Source organism: Cyanistes caeruleus, chromosome 15, assembly GCF_971803275.1.
Source record: "Cyanistes caeruleus chromosome 15, bCyaCae1.hap1.1, whole genome shotgun sequence".
Lineage (NCBI taxonomy): Eukaryota > Metazoa > Chordata > Aves > Passeriformes > Paridae > Cyanistes > Cyanistes caeruleus.
Genome location: NC_141715.1, coordinates 6,651,260 through 6,668,722, shown reverse-complemented (window position 1 = coordinate 6,668,722; position 17,463 = coordinate 6,651,260). Strand labels below are relative to the sequence as shown.

Below are 17,463 nucleotides of genomic sequence, written 5' to 3'. Positions count from 1 at the left end.
TGCATACATCACCAGCAGCCATTGCACTGCTGGCACAGAACACACCAAAACACTTCTCAGGGCCTGTCCATGCCCCAGCAGTTTAGATTTCTTCCCCTCCATCCAGTGGGAAAATATTTTTGCAGTCTGCAAGGATGCAGCTACATTTGGCATGGTGGCCGTCCCTGCCTCAACAGAGAGCAAAGCATTCAAAACCACAGAAAAGGCAAAATACACGCTCAGAATTTACATGGAGGAAACATTTCCTCTTTTTTTTTTTTTTCCTTTTTTTTATCCTTTTTCTTTTTTTTTTTTTTAGGTCCAAAACAAGCAGTTTTTGTTCGTTTCTTTGTTTTTCAACACACGCACCGTCTAGAAAGTTAAACACCATGCAGACGAAGAGAGTGGAGCTAGAAAGTACCCCGGGGCAGCAGTGCTGCAGAAGCCTCCCATCAGTGAGTGAAGAGGCTCCAGTTGGAAAAAGGAGAATGTGAAGTGGAAGAATTGCGGGAAGAACACCCACTCTCAGATCTCTACCTGACGGAAAAGAGGTGAGACCAACATTCCCTTCCCGGCCGTGTCTTCTGTCCTGAAAGCCACACGCTGGTGGCACTCCCAGAGCCACTGCCGTGGTTTGCCCTGCAGGAAGACCCATGAGGAAGGTGCCATGGCCGTGTGGGTGCCCCTGGAGGTGGGTGCCTTTGCCACCCAACGCTGTGGGACAGAACGGGACAAGCCACAACGGTGTGAGGAGGGGGCTGGCAGCCGTGGCACCCCTGGTAGGAGCATCGTGGCAGAACAACCCCACTTCAAATGTAAACGCAATGAAAAACAGCAACCCCTGAAAATCCCCCCTCCCTCCCCACTTAAACAGTTGAATGTTTCTAGTTATTACATAAAGATCCATTTCAGCAAATACTCAAAATCAAGTTACGAAATACACGGTAGGTTGGTTTCTTTTCCCTATAAAAAGGCATGCGCTCAAAGGAGAAGACAGCGAAAGGCTTGTTTGTTTTTGTTGAAGCACAATCAGATTCTGCAGTTTGTCACTAAAGCTTGCATTCCTTGTTGTCGCTGGAAGAAGTCACGTGGGCCATGGAGGTTTGTGCCCCGAGCCAGCAGCCGGCTTGGCTGCCCCCATCCCATCCTGGGAGCTGGGAGCAAGGGAACGCCAGTGCTGTATGTGGGGGGCAGGGGTGTGTGCTGGGGTAAAGGATCCGGGCTGGGTGGTGGGTGAGGAGGGCACAGGGGCGATGCTACCGCCCGGACATGGATGGGAGATCCCCAGCTCCCGTCTGCGCTGATGTGGTACTGGGAAGCAGTCGTCATTCTCCTCCTCTCTTCTCCCAGCATCGCCAGTCTCTGCTCCAAAGGGAGAAGGGAGGAAGGAGGGAGAGCATCCTTCTTGGCACAGCAGTTGCCTGGAGCCAGGGTGCAAACCTACTTGCTCTCCTGGGAAGGAGCCAGCCTGTGCTGGGAAGGGAAAAAGAACAGATAGTCTTTACTCACCCATCCAAACACGGCCCTCCTTGCACAGGTACGCATGAAAAATGGACTTGGCAAATGGATTGAATTGCAGTTCCCGGATGAGGCTGCTGAGAAGCAGGAACTCAGAGAGCTGGGAGCAGGTGGGAGTCATGGCAGCAGACGAGGACCTTGATAGCAGCAAAGCAAAATCCACCAGCACGCAGGGAGAATGCAGCAGAGAGCAGCTCAAAACTGTCCCCCTCTTCCTCAGAGGGTTTCCAGCAGAGGTGGGGATGGAGGTGGATGATGAGTCTGAGCCCAGTTCAGGAGATGTGCTGGGTAGTGAGGAGGCCCACCAACACTATGCAGCTGATGAGGGGGGGCCTGTACATTGGCCAGATGCGTGGGTCTAAGTTCACGGTTTCTCTTTTTCTGGTTCATGCAGAGGAAGGGGGCCCAGCGCCATGACCCCGGCAGGGTGGGGGTTTGATGGGATGCTTGTGCTGCACTGGTGGGGCTGTCGTGTGTGTGCGGTGAGAAGCGAGGGGTTATTCCAGCGGGAACCAAGCAGCAGAGCCAACAGCCAAAGTCCCGTAGGTGAACATGTCGGAGGGGGTCTCCCCTTGGTAGTGAGTCAGTGACAAACCCAACACGGGCAGGGCCACGCTTCAGCTGCAAAACACAAACCGGGAAGAGCCGGAATTTGCTTTGACCATCCCTTTGGTACAACAGCCCTCTCCCCATTGCTATCTCACAGCAATCAGCCATCTCCACACCACAGATCCCACATCCTGTGAGCCTCAACGCTGCAGGGAGCCCACACCCAGCCCTCCCTATCCCCTGTGGCCCACCCCTGGATGCTCACAGGGCTTTACTGCGGTAGGACCGAGGGCGCGCCAGATCTGTGGAAGTGAACGATCTGCCATTTGCCATCCCGGCGGTGCCAGATGCGGGTCTCCTCGGACTGGGCAGTGCGGGGGATCCCTCCAGAGTCCACGTACTGCGTGATGCGAATGTAGGCGATGCAGGCAGACTCATCTCCCATCAGGTGGATGTGAGGGTTCAGGATCGTTGTGTGCACGGGCTTGCTGTTCCGAGACCACACTGGAGAGGGGACAAGCACAAGTGGATTTTGGCAGGGGAAGGAGTTTGGGTGGCTCTTGCTCAGGGATGTGGCAGCAATGTGGGAAGGGGAGACACTTGTGTTAAGCTCTCTGCTTGATGGGGCTGAGTAAATGCTGTACAGGTGGATTCAGGATGGGTCCATGTAGAAAACAGATAACCCAACAAATCCTCTACAGACACCTGGCCCCAGCTGACCTAACACCTCCTGCTGGGATCTTCCAGATCAACCAGAGATGCTCCCACAGCAACCCTAACCCTATTCCCTCCAGCTAACTGATGGAGGCACATGGGAGGTGGGAGGGGTCCCTTAGAAAGCGAGCTGCTTACGGTTTTCAAAGTAGAATCGGTGGAAATCCAGGCCTTCCACGAGGTTGCCCAGAGCCTCAGGCTCAAAAGCTGTCATTCCAGGGTCACACATCTTCCTGGGGAGCCAGGAAGGGGAGAGAAAAGGAGAGGTTATCTCACCACTTCTGGCATGAGAGCCTGAAAAACCCAAATGCTTCCTGCTCAGGATGGCTCCCTCCGGCTGAGGCCGAGGAAGTCTGCAACAGTGAGCAAAATCTGACCTCAACCCTGCATTCTGCCCAACCCACCTCTCCTCCTGCCCCCTGACTGTAGCCAGGACCCCACCAAAGCAGGGTGCCTTCTCCATCAATCACCCTCTGCAATTAAACCTCCTCAGACATTGTCATCTTCTTTACAAGAAAGGAAGACATCAGGGAAAAAACTCATATTATCTGCTCTGTGTCAAAATATCCCTGCTGTGATCCTCTGAGGCAGGGATGACAACCTGCACTCACTCAGACAACACTAATTAAATCAGCCTTGGACACAGAAGAGGTGTACTCTGAGCAGCATCAGCTCAGCAAGCAGAAATCATCTACACTTCAGAGCAGTCTGTAGCAATCTGGATATAATGGACTCCATGGATACAAAGACTTCTTTCACCATAAGTCATGTTTACAATTATTCCTCTTTCTGCAAACCAAAAATTGCGCTCATCCAGGACCAGAGAACTGTGGTGAGCTGAGCACAAGAGCAGCATCAGGCTTGGAAACTGATGTCTCCTTCTTCTCTTGGATGGTCTCCACTCTCTCCCACCACATCAACCTGGTCACCCTGCCCTGGGCATTGGTGTGAGAGTGAGAGACCCCGGTCTGGGAGGCTGAACCTTCACCCAGCCCAAACCCACACTGGGCACACTCACGTGTAGGACTCGAAGTCGCCATTGCTTATTGCTTCAATCAGCTGCTCTGTGACTTTAATGATTTCTTGCTTCCGTACTGTTGGTTTAAAGAGAAAAGGGGAATAAAAGGATAAAACAATCCAGAATCACGTGCTGGTGTTACCATATCTTTATCTCATCAGAAACAGACCACAGGATGTGGGGGGGCCTTTGGAAACTGTACAGGGAAAAAGCAGGAGAGCGACTGGGGAGAGAGAGGTGGAGAAGGGCTCTTCATCTCCAGATTATTAAAGTCAGGGAAAAACTGAAAGTGCCTGTAATTTCCTAAAGAGCCAAAAGGTTAATCACCAAGTGGGAAGCTACCTTCAGCCCTAAAGCTGGGACAGGCTGCTCTTGGTTGAAAAGCCTTTTTAGACTGGGTCCCCCTACCCCATCAACCCATAGCAAAGGCCAGCTAGGGCAAGCTGGACCAAGGATGCTCTCACCTCCCTCTGAAATGGGAGGAGAGGGTCTCAGAAGGGAGGAGAACAGGTGAATGACATGTGCAGCCACCCCAGGAGATACAATAAGGGACCCTGCAAAGGGCACAGAACTGTGCAGCTGCTGCCAGAGTTTCCAGGCACTGCCAGTTCATCTGGGAAGGGATGGGCTGCAAGACTGGCTTTGGGGCTCCCAGGGATGCAGGAGGAGCTGTCAGAGGTAACCCCAGACTTATTAACAAAATGACTCTGCTACAAATGCAAATTGGCATCATGCTTAACTTTTTTTTCCCTTTGCATTGTGACTAATGAAAGGCGAGGGAGCGTGTTCCTAGGAGCTGTTCAGAAAGGTGAGGGAATCCCCTCACTTCCTGAGCACCACCTGCCTCCACAGCCAGGCTGAAGGAGCCCCTCTCCAGGAGGACAAGTTGTCCCATTAACTCTCATGTCAAGCCAAAGTCCATCTTGCTTTGTGCAGAGGTCACTTCGAGAGACTTTACAAATTAACACCGATAAATTATTCCCTGGGTTATTCTTGGAAAGCTGCCTCTGGCAGGCAGGCGGGCAGCAGACAGGGATTTCCCCTGGAGGCTTTTCCCAAAGGGATGCTTATTTTAAAAGAGCAGCCAGGCTGCTATCCCTGCAGATTTCTGCCATTTCCACACCTGCTTTCAGGGAACATCCCTGTTCACGGGAGCACCTTGCTCCTCACCTGCAGTGCCCCAGCTGCTTGTGTCAGCAGCCCAGCAGTGAAACCACCTGAGGAGTTAAAACAACTTCTGACAGGCCCTGAGGCAGTTTGATGGTGGTGGGTTTTGCTGTGGCAAATATCTCGTGATGGGTGGCCAGACCCATGGGCACCCCTCCAAAACCACCTGCCCACCTTCCCACTTGCCCCCACTGGTACCTTTGGTGTCTTCGTCCTCAATGGTGGTGTTGGTGCTCTCCGACGATTCCTGAGCAAAGAACAGAAAGGAGACGTGGGGTGGTGAGAAGAGTCTTCTCCCCCTGACAGATGGTGCTCGTGTGTTCGACAGCCCCCCGAGTCTGACCCCACAGCGCTCAACTGTGCCAACAGACAGAAACCAAGGAAAACGCCAGCAGGTCCAACCTGTCCTCAACCACAGCTCTAGGGCAGCACTGGCAGAGCCCTCCCTGACCTCCACTCCTTGTTGCCAAGGGCACAAGAGGTGGGCTGTGGAGGGTCTCGTAGGAACGGCGCTGCCTTTCCTACCGACACCTGTGGGGACAGAGATGGGGGCAGGTCCAGGGGCCATGTGGTGGGTTCCTAGGAGCGTTGCCGGAGGGGCAGGGAGAGGGGCTGTGCAGGGGTGGAAGACACCATGTTGACTGTACAATAAAGAGAGAGATGTACAAATTAACAGCGAGGAGGAGCTGGGATGAGAAAGAGGGGACTGTGCAGGAGTGAGAGAGACCACACTGACCGCAGAGTAGGGAGAGAAATGTACAATAAAACAGTGCTTCCAAGACCCACATGGACCACTGAAGGCTGAGACACAGCTCTTTCAAGAAACAGCTGAGCACTACACAGATTTGGGGGGAGAGGGGTACTGACCCCCCGTCTCTCTCCAGGAGCCTCATCAAGGCAACTCTGCTAGCGGAGCTAGAGCAATGGCTCTGCTAGCTCTTCCCAGCAGAGCCTTGCTTGTGTATTACCCAGAAGACCCCGATGTAGGTTGGCAAGGTGTCCCATGACCATACAGTCCCCGCAGAGGCATGGAAGGTGTTTCTCCAAGGCTCCTTGGACCGATGCAGCCTGCAGACCTGAGTCAGGAGAACTGGGAGAAACGGCATGAGAACCCATCAGCAAGAACCAGGGCTGGCTTCCCACCAGCTGGTGGCCAGCAAGTGCCTGCACCAACCCTGTTAATGGGGTTTGTGGGTGATACGGCTTTGAGGATGTTCCCTCCAACCCCGCTGTCCCTTCTTCCCTACCCCGAGGTAACTTCCAAAAACGGGGGAAGCTGGAACATGTGGAGAGGCCCAGCAATATCGGCATTTAGGAAGACGAAGGACACTCACCATTAACTGAACGCTGGAACTGGACTTTCTTTTCTGGAAAAACAAGGAGAAGAGATGGAACAGGAAGAGACACAGAGTGAGAAAGGCTGAGAGCAGCACATGAAAGGCAGCAGCTCCTGAGCCACCCTTCTTGGTCCTCATGGGCAAACGAAAGGCGCAGAGGGACTCGTTGCTCCTTGCGGGGATGTGCTGCTGGCTGCAGTGCTGGTGGTGACTTGCCAGCTCCCTCCCCACATTCCTGCCAGCACTTTTCTCTCCTGACCTGCTGCAATCTGTGGGGTTGCTCATCCCAAGGACCTAGCTAGTCCAGAAGGGAATCTCCTAGGAGTCAGTGACCACTCTGGTGGCCTGTGACCAGGCCGGCAAGCTCACAGGAACAGAAGCGGGATACTGAAAAGCTAAGGCAGCTTCACCACAGCCCTGTGCCCAGTGTGAATGCTGTACTGACTTCTCTGGATCTGCTCTGGGTGCATCTGCTGATGGCACTGACTGCTGTGGAGACACTCCTTTAGCTTAGAAACTAGACCAGTCCTAAGCTGGCTGGTTTAAGGCCAACAAGGCCTTAAGGCCTCAAGGTAGGCCCATGGCGTGGGAAGCAGTCCTGAGCACAGCTCCAAAAAATCAGGACTCCAAAGAGAAGACCTGCACATTTATCTCCATCCTTGACCACTACCACTAGGCTTTAAGGTTTTTGGGTTGGATGACCCCATATCCACTCTTCTGCTTGCAATCCCAAACTACTTCTGGACTCTCCTTCCTTCCTGTGCTCTGCTCCCCATCTCCATCTTCAGTTTAGCTGGGAGACAGGGGGACATGCATGCTGACCTCATACCCCTTCTGCACCTCTGGCTCCCAGGGAATGAATCCCAGTGTGCGTCAGGGAATACCAACGTGCAGAAATCAGAAACTGCACTGCCAAATAACAAAGTGCTGTACCAGCATATTTAACAAGGCACCAGCTGTGCCTGCCCTGCAGAGGGGAAAGCAGCACACACTGTGCAAATCTCTTGGAAAAGCCTATGGAGGGACACATTAGGGTGTGTGGGAGGGCTGCAGCATCAAAACTGATGATATCCATTGCCTCAAATTGCTCCTTTCACATCCTAACTGGCTCCCACCAGCACCCTCAGTGAGTTTTCCCCTCTACTACTGCTGCTCTCCCTTTCCTCGCTAGGTCATAGAATCATGGAATCACAATGGTTTGGATTGGAAGGGTCCTTAAAGATCATCCAGTTCCTAGACCAGATTGCTCAGAGCCCCACCTAACCTGGCCTTGAATACTTTCAGTGGTGGGGCACCCACAGTTTCTCTGAGCAATCTGTTCCAGTGCCTCAACACTCTCACAACAAATAATTTCTTCCTTATATCTAGTCAAAACCTGCCCTCTATCTGTGTGAAGCCATTCACTCTTGTTCTATCACTCCATGCCCTTGTCCAAAGTCCCTCTCCAGCACTCCTGTAACCCCTTTAGGCACCGGGCCATCTGTCAACTCTCGCCCTTCCTTCACCAAAAAATAAAGGTGTCCTAAAGGGCAGAATGAGCTGTGGTATTTTGTCAGGAACCTCATGGAGAAAGGGAGCCACTGGAGCTGGGCTGTTGCAGGAAGGACTGACAGCTTCTGCTACCCAAGGACATGAGACGGGGCAGCAAACTGCAGAAATTTCAGACGCAACAGAATGCAACACAAAGCAGTGACCGCGTCGAGTCTGGACATACAGTAACAGGATGCAACACGGGGCAGTGAGCTCATCGGTTCAGGACGGGACAGGATGCGACACGGGGCGGTGATTCCAGTAGTTTACAATGGCACGAGATGTGACACTACACAGGGCAGTGAAAGTATCATAGCTTCTGGGACCAGAGGACCTCCCACAGATCCCATAGCAGGGCTCAAGGGGTATTTCTGGTCCCAGGAATGCTTTTAGTAGGTGAGGAACCTCCTCAGGAGGGTGAGTTTCAAGCCCTCTGAGCCTGGGCTGGTACCATGCTGGTGTTAGAGGGCTGTGCAGACAGGCCAGAGGGCAGCTTCAGCTGCCTGCTGCCCACCAGCACAGCTTTGGGCAGGAAAGGCAAGGGTGGCTGCCTGGGGCGGGTGGCCAGTCCAGCACATTACTCCAAGAGGGGACACAACTCTTCTGACAGTGACCCACACCATGTGGCCCTGCTCTGACCAGGCAGGGCCATTCCCTTCCCACCATGCCAACCACTCAAGGCAGGCTTCCAGGTTCCTACCTTGCTTTCCCAGGCAGTTAAAGAAGTTAACACTGCTCAGCAGTGTCCTGACATCTGCTGGTTGCCCAGTGGGCCATTAGAGCTTCAGTCACAACACCCAGCCTCCCCGTGCCCCCCTGAATGAGTTATGCTGCAGGTCCCCCCAGGCTGAACATGTGAATGAGAGGTAGGGATGGTTATGCTGAAGGTGGATAATGCAAGGAAGCTGTTGGGAGTGAGCTTGTCTCTACCTTGTCTTCTCCTCCTGCACCTTCCTGGCCATCTAGCCAAGCTGTCTCCCCTTCACTTGTTGAAAAGGGGGCAATAAAAAAGCAAATTCATTCTCAGGACTGGTTCATACTCTTCAGATGAGTGCTGGTGGGTAGATTGCAGTTGGAATGAAGCCTCATGATCTGCTCCCTTCTTGCCAGCGAGGGCTGGGGATGCAACCCAACTTCTCTGATCCCACTCTGAAACCACACTCTCCTCACTGAGTTTCAGTGAAGAACTAGAAGGCTGTTCACCCAAACAAGCTATTTTGCTACAACAGGAAGTGCCTCTTTTCCCAGGATAATGTCTGCCCTCAAAGCTCCTTTGAAGTCCAACAGGGAGCATCATTAGCAAGTTGAGCTGGCAAATGGTTGTCTACCACAACACAGAAATTCAAAGCTGTCCCTTTCTGCTGGGAAAGTAGATTCAGGACTGCACCTGATGAAGCCTCTTCATCCAGCAATCTCTCCTTTAACAGCTTAAAAATGCGTCTTCTGTTTGGTCTCAGCAGTGCTCCAGCAACTTGTACCAAGTCAGCTCTACCTGTGGTGTCACATCTTAGGTGACTCTCAGAAGCCACTGGGACCTCAGAGCAGCAGAGGACAGGCCAGCAGTGGCTGCTACATGGGGTGTTGTGACTATCATAGGATCTGCCAGCACTAGCCCTATTAATTCTGTCCTGGGAGTCTCATGATATCCTGACAGCCCAAAGTAATGTCCTCTCAGAGCCATGCAGGCCATCAGCTTCATGCTGCAGAATAACACTGCACAGCCAGAATGGCCTCTTGTGGAGCTGAGCCCACGTTTGGAGAGCTGTGCATGGTCTCAGTCCTTGCAGGCTTCTCCTGTCCCAGCTGCTGGGTCTGGGAAGAGTGAGAGAGACATATGCCATCCCTAGACCTCTGGCTTCATCAACTATTTGTACAGAGGAAGGAAGAAGCTGGCAAAGGTCTCTGCTCTTCCAAAACCCTGCACCCATCACAGCCCAGCAGTTGGGTCCCTGCAAAAGGGAAGGTTCTGTAGGTTCTCCCAGGAAAGGGCCCCTATGGAGGAAGGAGAGCAGCCACACTGCAGTCGGGCTCCCAAAGCTCTGCCCGATGATGGAGGATGTCACCACGATGGAGGATGTCTCCAGCTCTCCCTTGCTGACTGATCCATAGTATTCACGAAGGAAACGGGTAAGGAGAGAAATACCTTCGCATGGACCATTCCTTCCTGCAGGAGGAGTTTGACAGAGCTCAATAACCACTGCTATCCACCACATCTCCGAAACAGCACAATTTTGCTGCCTCCTGGAGCTGCCTTGTCCTGGAGCAGAGCTGTGGCCCCACCTCAAAGGTGCTGAGGAACCTGCAGGCTCTGCAGCCCAAAAACCAAGACCCACCAAGCACCAGATTGTTTTTAGAACATCACCAAGCCATTTACTCTGTCGAAACATCCCCATGTTTCTTTGCTGTCTGCACTGGGCACAGAGAAAAAAGCAGCACTGCCAAGGGAGTTGAAAGCACTCATGTGTCACCCCACAGCACCCCAGCCCTCGGGACAGGATGGGACAGGAATTGGGAGCAGTCTCACCAGCTGCAGCAGGACCCCCATGCTGAGCGAGCAGATGAGGCCACCCATCCCGCTGGATAGCTGCTGGGCTGCAAAGCCACCTCCTCCTGTCCCCTGTCCTGGTCCAGCCTCTGCCTCTCCCCCTTCCTGGGGGCAGCGAGGGACAAGCGCACATTGCCGGCAGCGAAACAGCAGCGAGTTCCCGCAGTGCAGCCTCCAGCACCAGCCCGCTCCCCTCGCCCGCTGCGCTGCCAAGCCTCCTGTGCGCTGCCCGTGCTGGCAGGAGCGCAGGGACACACCGGGACAGCCGAGCCAACAGCTGCCCTTTAAAGTGCAGGGTGTCGCAGGGACTGCCGGCCACGGGCACACGGGCACAGCACGGAGACCCCCAGGGCCAGCAGGGCAGGGAAACGCTCACCGCCGGCACGGCACAGAGACCCCCAGCACCGCCCCAGCCGCACAGGGCACCGGGGCTGAGCTTACCTTCACGCCGTCATTCTTCTTGTTGCCACCACTTTTGCCTCCTGGAGAGAGGAGGAAGGAGATTAGCAGAGCCAGGCAGGGCACCAAGACCAGCAGGGCGAGGATCAGCAGCATGGTGCCGGGTGCCAGGGCGGCCGGACCCCCAGGCCCGGCTGCTGGGGTTCGTCTCCTCTCCAGCAATCACCGGTGAGACCCGTGGGAGCTCAGGGGCGACCTTGCCAGCACTGTCCTGTCCTACCCCAGTGGCTCTTGGCCAGGGGCATGACCCGTGTCCTAACGTCACGCCAGGGCCCCGGGGCGGCAGGAGGGGGCCGGCAGAGCACAGGCGGGCTCTGGCCGGGCGGTGCTGTTGACCCGGCGTGGTGCAGTGTGGAGGAATGGGCTGCCCGCCTGTCGCCCTCTAATTTTAGCCCCATGCTGCCGGGATCATGTGCTGCCGGCCCGCCGGCCCGACAGCTGCAAGCCCGCATTTTGACAAGGATGAAAAGCGGGCGCCTTCCCCTGTGCCCACCCACCGCTGCCGGCACTGCCCCAGCCCCCCCGGCTGCAGAAGCCGTCCCTGAGCCCCCAGCGCAGGGCGGGACCCCCGGAGCCCATCGCCCATCGCCCATCGCCCATCGCCCATCGCCCATCGCCCATCGCCCGGCCCGCCGTGCTCCCGGAGCGGGGAGCCTGCGGAGCCTGCGGAGCCCCGGGGCCGGGCGTGGGACGGGCAGCACTGGGGAGATGCTTCTGAACTTCCTGCCTTTTGCTGCTTCCTGTCCGCCTCTCCCGGCGTGGGGCCTGACATCGGATCCCCCCAGCTGCTGGACTCCTCCAGCGCCCGCCGCACAGCGCTAAATGTGTCAGCACGATCCCCCCGCCGCGACAAATGCAGATACCAGCCCTGACCACAGCCCTCTGCCCTGGCACCCCTGCCCACCTGCTACACCCGCCACTCGGGGAGCCTCAGCAAAGCACCCCGGAACACCCAGCTAACCCCAAACAGCTGCCAGCAGCCAGCTCAGCAGCGTGCAGGGCTCGGCTGCTGTGTCCCTGCCCTGAGGAAGCGCTGCAGGGCCACCCCCAGCGCTGGGAAGGGCTGGAGGTGACGGCGGCGGGATGAGCTCTGCAGTCCCATGGCTCCGTGTGGTTCCAGGCCTGGGGAATCGCCTGTGAAATCCCACGGGCAGTGAGGTGTCCCCAGAGGGAACAGCTCTCGGGGAGGTCACTGGAGCAGAGGGGCTTCTGGCTGCACTGAGACCCCTCCAGTGCACAGGCTGGGCTGCCATGCTTGGTTCTGTCTCCATAGCAGCCCTCGGGATGTAGGGAGGCAGGAAGAGACTGGGGAATTGTGCAGGATTAGCATCCACCTGCCTGGGGAGAGACCTGTGAGATCCTGCTGCCTTCTGCCTGCGGTGGCACCAGGGGCATTTCCCTACTCCCGATGCAGAGGATGCTCTTCCTGAGCCACAAACATCTCCAGGAGGACACAAAACCAGCTGCTTGAGCTCTGGCTACCCCCAGCACCTGCATCCCCGTCCCTGCACAAGCCAGATGGTTGGGTGCATACACACCCCAAAACCCTAAAGCACTGTGGATCACTGACCCTCAACCACACACTTTTTCTCTTGCATCCCAAGCCAGCAGCCAGCCTGGAGGTGCCAGATGACCTCTCCTAGAGGAGCACCCAAAGCCAGACATCCCCAAAGGCACAAGGCTGCAACCTCAGCCTCTCTGTGACACAAGAGGCAAAGCCAGCTCTCCAGGGACCCTACAGATCTGCCCTGGGTATGCTGTAAGACAAGGAGATGAATCCCAGAGACAGCACCTACCGGAGAAGTTCCTGGTGGCCAGCATGGTGGTGAGGATGGCTCCCTGAAAGACAAGGAAGGCAGAAGGAAGGGGTGTGCCAGACCCTAGCCCCCAGCTGCTCCCCCCATCTCTGGGGGAGGAAAGCCCTGCTCAGCACCTGTCTCCCAGCCACTGGAAGGAAGGAAACTGGCCCACGGACTGATATTCTCCTGCCATCAAAAGCAGCTCTCAATACCTGACTCCATATCCCCAGCACCATGGCATTGGGTTGCATTCTCCAAAACTGCCTTCCCTCCGAGATTAAAGGGATATTAAATATCTGTGGGGCACTTTCCAGTCTCATACTACCCTGTCCAAGATGAAGCACAACCCCATGGACTGAGGCCAGCAGCTGGCAAAAAGGGGACCCACTGGGAGTGGAACTGGATTTAACTGTGATTAAAGCTGTGCCAGCTGAGAGCAGCAGGGCAGGGATTGCTCATGGGAGCCACGCAAAGATCACCACCACAAAACAACATTTGTAAAAATCTTTCCAGTTTTCCAGCTGAGTCTACTAACTAGTTGCTAAGTGTATAATGAGATTACTTTGGACTAATTGCTTACAGTAATGGATTACTATTTTGAAGCATATGCCTGAACTAATTTGATTACTTGTCTAGCTGAAAAGTAATAATAGTTTATAGCCAGTTTCTTTGCTTGATAATCTTGTTAGTAGCCTGCAGCTGTACTGCTCTGTGCCACACTGAGTTCAGGCCTGGAGCACTGGCGGCTCTGGCTGTGGCACAGACCAGCCTCATCCTGCTCTGCAGGAGGCATTGTGATTTCCAGAGCCCATTCCCAGCGCCCTGCTGCTGGCTGAGGCTGAGCAGCACCCAGAGATGGGTGCCTCAGGGGGGTGCTCAAGCTGGTGATGGTGATTTCAGAGGGGTCCAGGCCGTGGCACTCGGCAGCATCCAAGAAGGGAAAGGCTGTGGTGCTGCTGGGTTGGGTGAGTTTTTTGTCTGTCTGTGGATCACTTTATTTCTTGGCTGCAAAGAGTCTTGGCCATCAGGCAAAGGGTCTCAGTGTCCCTCTCAGGCCTGTGTCCAGCCCCAAAAAGAAGCTATCTTGACAGTGGCTCCAGTGGAAAAGTCCTCACTCCAGTGTCCAGTGTGACTCAGTGGTTTCCTTCAGTGCCTTTCTCTGAGCAGCTGGGAGTCCCAGCCAGATGAAGCTGTCACCCCACTCAGACTCTCTCCCTTCTTCACAGTGGGGGTCCCCAAATGCCCATCACCCCCACACCACTGCCCATAGACACCACCTGTCGTTTCCCACCCAGGGAACAAGCCCACCAATGACCTGATCATGCATTTGGCAGCCAGCTTGGACAGAGTTACCTTCAGCTTCCTGCGGGCATTGAACTTCTTCAGACAGTCCACCGTCTCCTGCCTGTGCATGCATGACGCCACGGTGGCACGGTGCTGGGGGGAGAGAGACCTGGCTCAGAGCAGTGCTGGAGGGAAGGGGCTCCCCAGCCCAGCTCTCACATGCTCACACACGTGTATGATCTCCCATGGCCGAGGCACGGGCCAGAGCTGCCTGCAGCAGCAGCAGCAGATTAAAGTTTAATGGGCAGTGGGAGATCGAAGCTTTGGAGTCAGCAGGATCTGCTCTGGTGGTGGGGGTGTGTGGAGAACTGGCTGCCCCCTGAGTTAACCCCTTGACTGACCAGCCATGTTTAGCAATGTGCTCAGGGTTTGCACGTGTGTGGTTAAGCACACAGACTCCTCCTGCCTTTAGGATCTGATTCACAGTAAGAACCAGCAACTGAAACAGTGGGATACAGTGAAGGGTGGAGGGATGCTGCTGGGGTGGGTGGATGGATAAACACGAGCCCACTCCCATTGCCTCTGAAGAGAGACGCCCCCCACAGCACAGCGTGACACTGAGAAATCAGCCTGTCCCCACCAGGGCAGGGAGCATGTGTGTCCCTCCCATCACCAAGACCCCCAGAAACATGCTCTTCACATTCACAAGCTTTTTTCTGCTGTAAAGCCCCAGAGGAAATGCTGCTGTGAGAACACTGGGAGGAACCATGCCAGGAAACCATCTTCCCAGGATGGAGAAGAGAGCTGGCAGCATGTTTGTTAACAAGTGATCCCCAGTGAGATGTTCCCCACTTGTGAATCCCCACATCTCTCTACCTTCAGTCCCAACTCACCGATATCCAGGGGTGCTTCAGAGCCTCTGCTGCCGTGATGCGCTTGGATGGGTTTATGGTCAACATCTTGTTGATGAGATCTTTTGCTTCAGGAGTGACCGTGTCCCATTCAGGGGAGGGGAACTGCCAAAGCAAAGGAATGAGGGTGAGAGATGGCAGAGAGCCCCTCTGCACTTGGGTTACTTCTCCTGCAACTTGGGACAGGTTGGAGAAATGGTAGCCGCTGGAAAGAGCTGCCAGGAAGAAAACTGAATAGCAGGAGTGGAAGAAGAAAGTTGGAAGGCTCAGGACAAGACCTGTCTCTCCCACAAAGTGTCTCTGAAATACTCCAGTGTGTGCACCTGGGCATGGCAACAAGGCCAACACTCTGTGACCAGGGCAGAGGAAAGTACTCGTTCCTATCTGTCTGAATCTGTCCTGGTTGTTCGTCCAGAGCAGCAGGCTGTGAGGCAGGGACAGCAGGAGAGAGAGGAGACTGTGAAAAGGGGAAGCAAGACAAACCCACTCACATCGTAAGCCCCAGCCTTGATCTGCTGGTAGAGTCGGTGTTGGTCTTCATCCCAGAAGGGTGGGTACCCAACCAGCAGGATGTAGAGGATGACACCTGCCCAGGAGAGGAGACAGGATCAGTGGGAGAGAATTCATTGCTGGAGGCAGGAGCACACAAAGCCTGGGGACTGGTCAAACTCAAGCAGAGAAACAGAAATTAGGGAAACATGAAGATTTGTTCGCTGTTTAAAGAGCAAAGGCTTGTTGGTGGGTCCAGTTCAGCACCTGGGGAGGTTCAAGGCTTTAGCAGCCACCATGCAGAGCCCAAAGTGGGTGCCCTGGCAGGGGTGGGTGATGGTTCCTCCTCACCGTGGATGGGAAAGGGCTTCCCTATGGCTGCAACTGCATGGGGGTATTGCCTGGCTCCAGCAGCACCACAGGGAAAAGAGGCAGTACCTCACCTGACGGGTACATAACAAGGGGGGTGATCCTTCAGAGAAGGATGCCACTGAACTGGGGGAGAGCGTGTTGCCCAGGGTAATGTTCCACCTCCTGGGTAAATCCTCCACCCTGACTTCCCTGAGATGTGACTGACAACTGCGACTTGGGACATGCTGGATGAGAGGCCAGCCTCATCCCGCCCAGCCCAGCCTGCTGCCGGCATTCCAGCCCCGCTCTGACTTACCGCAAGCCCACAGGTCCACGGCTTTGCCATAAGGGTCCTTCCGGAGCACCTCGGGGGAGAGGTATCCCGGGGTGCCGGCGAAACCTGGGACAGACGGACAGACAGCCAGCCGTCAGACAGCCCCCGTCCCCGCACAGCAGGGACTGCCCCCGGCCAGGCACAGCGAGAGCCGAGTGCTGCCCCATCCCGACCCGCAGGGACAGACACCCTCCTTCCACAAACCCCTGGGACTCCCGAGGGCAGAGCAAACTCTGCTCTTCTGCACCGCCGAAGCCCAGATGGTGCCTAAGGCTGGAGTGCCCTGCTGTGCACTTCCAGCGCTTGGAAGAGGCTTTCCTCCCACTGGTCTGCCCCTGTTGCCAGCTTGTCCATCTCACCAGGACACCTCGGTGACTCAGAGTCCCTGTGGAGCTGTTTGCTCCACATCAGCCTGCGCTGGTACTGCTGGAACCCTCCCACAGCCTGTGCTCGGGGTCCTGGAGAATGAGCTAACATGCCAAGGAGGGCTGGAGGAGACCTCACCTCTGGCCAGTCCTACTCACCAAACCACGCTTGCTGGTCCCCCTCCACCTCGATGGCGAGGCCAAAGTCAGCCAGCTTGACGGCAGCACCCTTCAGCTTGGATGCCAGCAGCAGGTTCTCGGGCTGCAGAAGGAGATGGGGTTGGAGAGGAGTGAAAACCCCTCAGGGGCTCTGCTTTTGGCAGGGGGAGCTTCCCAGCTCAGCACAAAGCAAGCTCTGGGTGTGCTCCCTAACTGCTTTGTCCTGCTCAGGTGTCCCTGGATCCGTAGGGGATCATGGACTGCAAAGACCTCCCTACCCCATCTCCTTTGTGTCATTTCACCCCGGAGCCGGTCTTTGCTCCGTGGCTTTCCCACAGCCCTACACGTGTTCCTCCCTGCTGTTTCAGCAGCCCTGAAGGACTCCGGGCATTGTTCCACAGTGCTTTGCATCACAGATGGGGTTCCCTGTCCTCCCACAGGCACTCCCCCTGCAGCTCCTACCTTCAGATCCCGGTGAACCACCCCCATCTGGTGGCAGTGCAGGACGGCCTCCAGGATCTGCTGGATGCAGTGGCTGTGGGAGAGAGGAGAAAGCTCACACAAGAGGCCGGTGAGGCAGAGTTTTGTCAGACACTTCTATTCTGCTGCATTTCACCCCTCTCTCCTCACGCTTCCCATCAGCAGCCCTGCAGCACAGCTCAGCATCCCCCTCCACCGAAACCCACGCACCTGTGGGGAGCAGTTCTAACCCAGCAAGGACCCAACAGAGCTATTGGACACCAAGCAGTGGTGAGCAGGAGCTTAGGGGACAGAGCTGAGCCCGTGGGGACCCCACAGGAGCAGCACTGGAGACGGGGAGCTGTAGACAAACAGTAGAACCACAATACCAGCAAAGATTTGGTCTCCAAACCCAGGCAGAGCAGATGTGCTCTATGCAACCTTTGCTCCAGCCCCATTTCCCTGCTCTCCTCTAATGCAGGTGGCTCTGCTGCTT

General features: G+C 55.5%; 1 protein-coding gene across 2 annotated transcripts in view; it reads right to left on the bottom strand.

The window, feature by feature from the left end:
- Positions 1 to 904: 904 nt before the first annotated feature.
- The window catches only part of CAMK2A (calcium/calmodulin dependent protein kinase II alpha), a 30,471-nt gene continuing 13,912 nt past the window's right edge, over positions 905 to 17,463 (bottom strand). The window contains exons 6-19 of one of the 2 annotated variants that reach the window (XM_023935955.2): positions 16,971 to 17,043; positions 16,509 to 16,611; positions 15,967 to 16,050; positions 15,302 to 15,396; positions 14,793 to 14,915; positions 13,969 to 14,052; positions 12,613 to 12,655; positions 10,799 to 10,839; positions 6,280 to 6,312; positions 5,144 to 5,192; positions 3,779 to 3,854; positions 2,899 to 2,993; positions 2,312 to 2,550; positions 905 to 2,118 (exon numbers count right to left, since the gene is read on the bottom strand). In XM_023935955.2, the coding sequence (XP_023791723.1) occupies positions 2,318 to 2,550; positions 2,899 to 2,993; positions 3,779 to 3,854; positions 5,144 to 5,192; positions 6,280 to 6,312; positions 10,799 to 10,839; positions 12,613 to 12,655; positions 13,969 to 14,052; positions 14,793 to 14,915; positions 15,302 to 15,396; positions 15,967 to 16,050; positions 16,509 to 16,611; positions 16,971 to 17,043 (1,132 nt within the window). In that variant the 3' untranslated portion in view covers positions 905 to 2,118; positions 2,312 to 2,317. The remainder of the gene's footprint in view (positions 2,119 to 2,311; positions 2,551 to 2,898; positions 2,994 to 3,778; positions 3,855 to 5,143; positions 5,193 to 6,279; positions 6,313 to 10,798; positions 10,840 to 12,612; positions 12,656 to 13,968; positions 14,053 to 14,792; positions 14,916 to 15,301; positions 15,397 to 15,966; positions 16,051 to 16,508; positions 16,612 to 16,970; positions 17,044 to 17,463) is intronic. The other variant, XM_023935956.2, reaches the window with a different exon arrangement.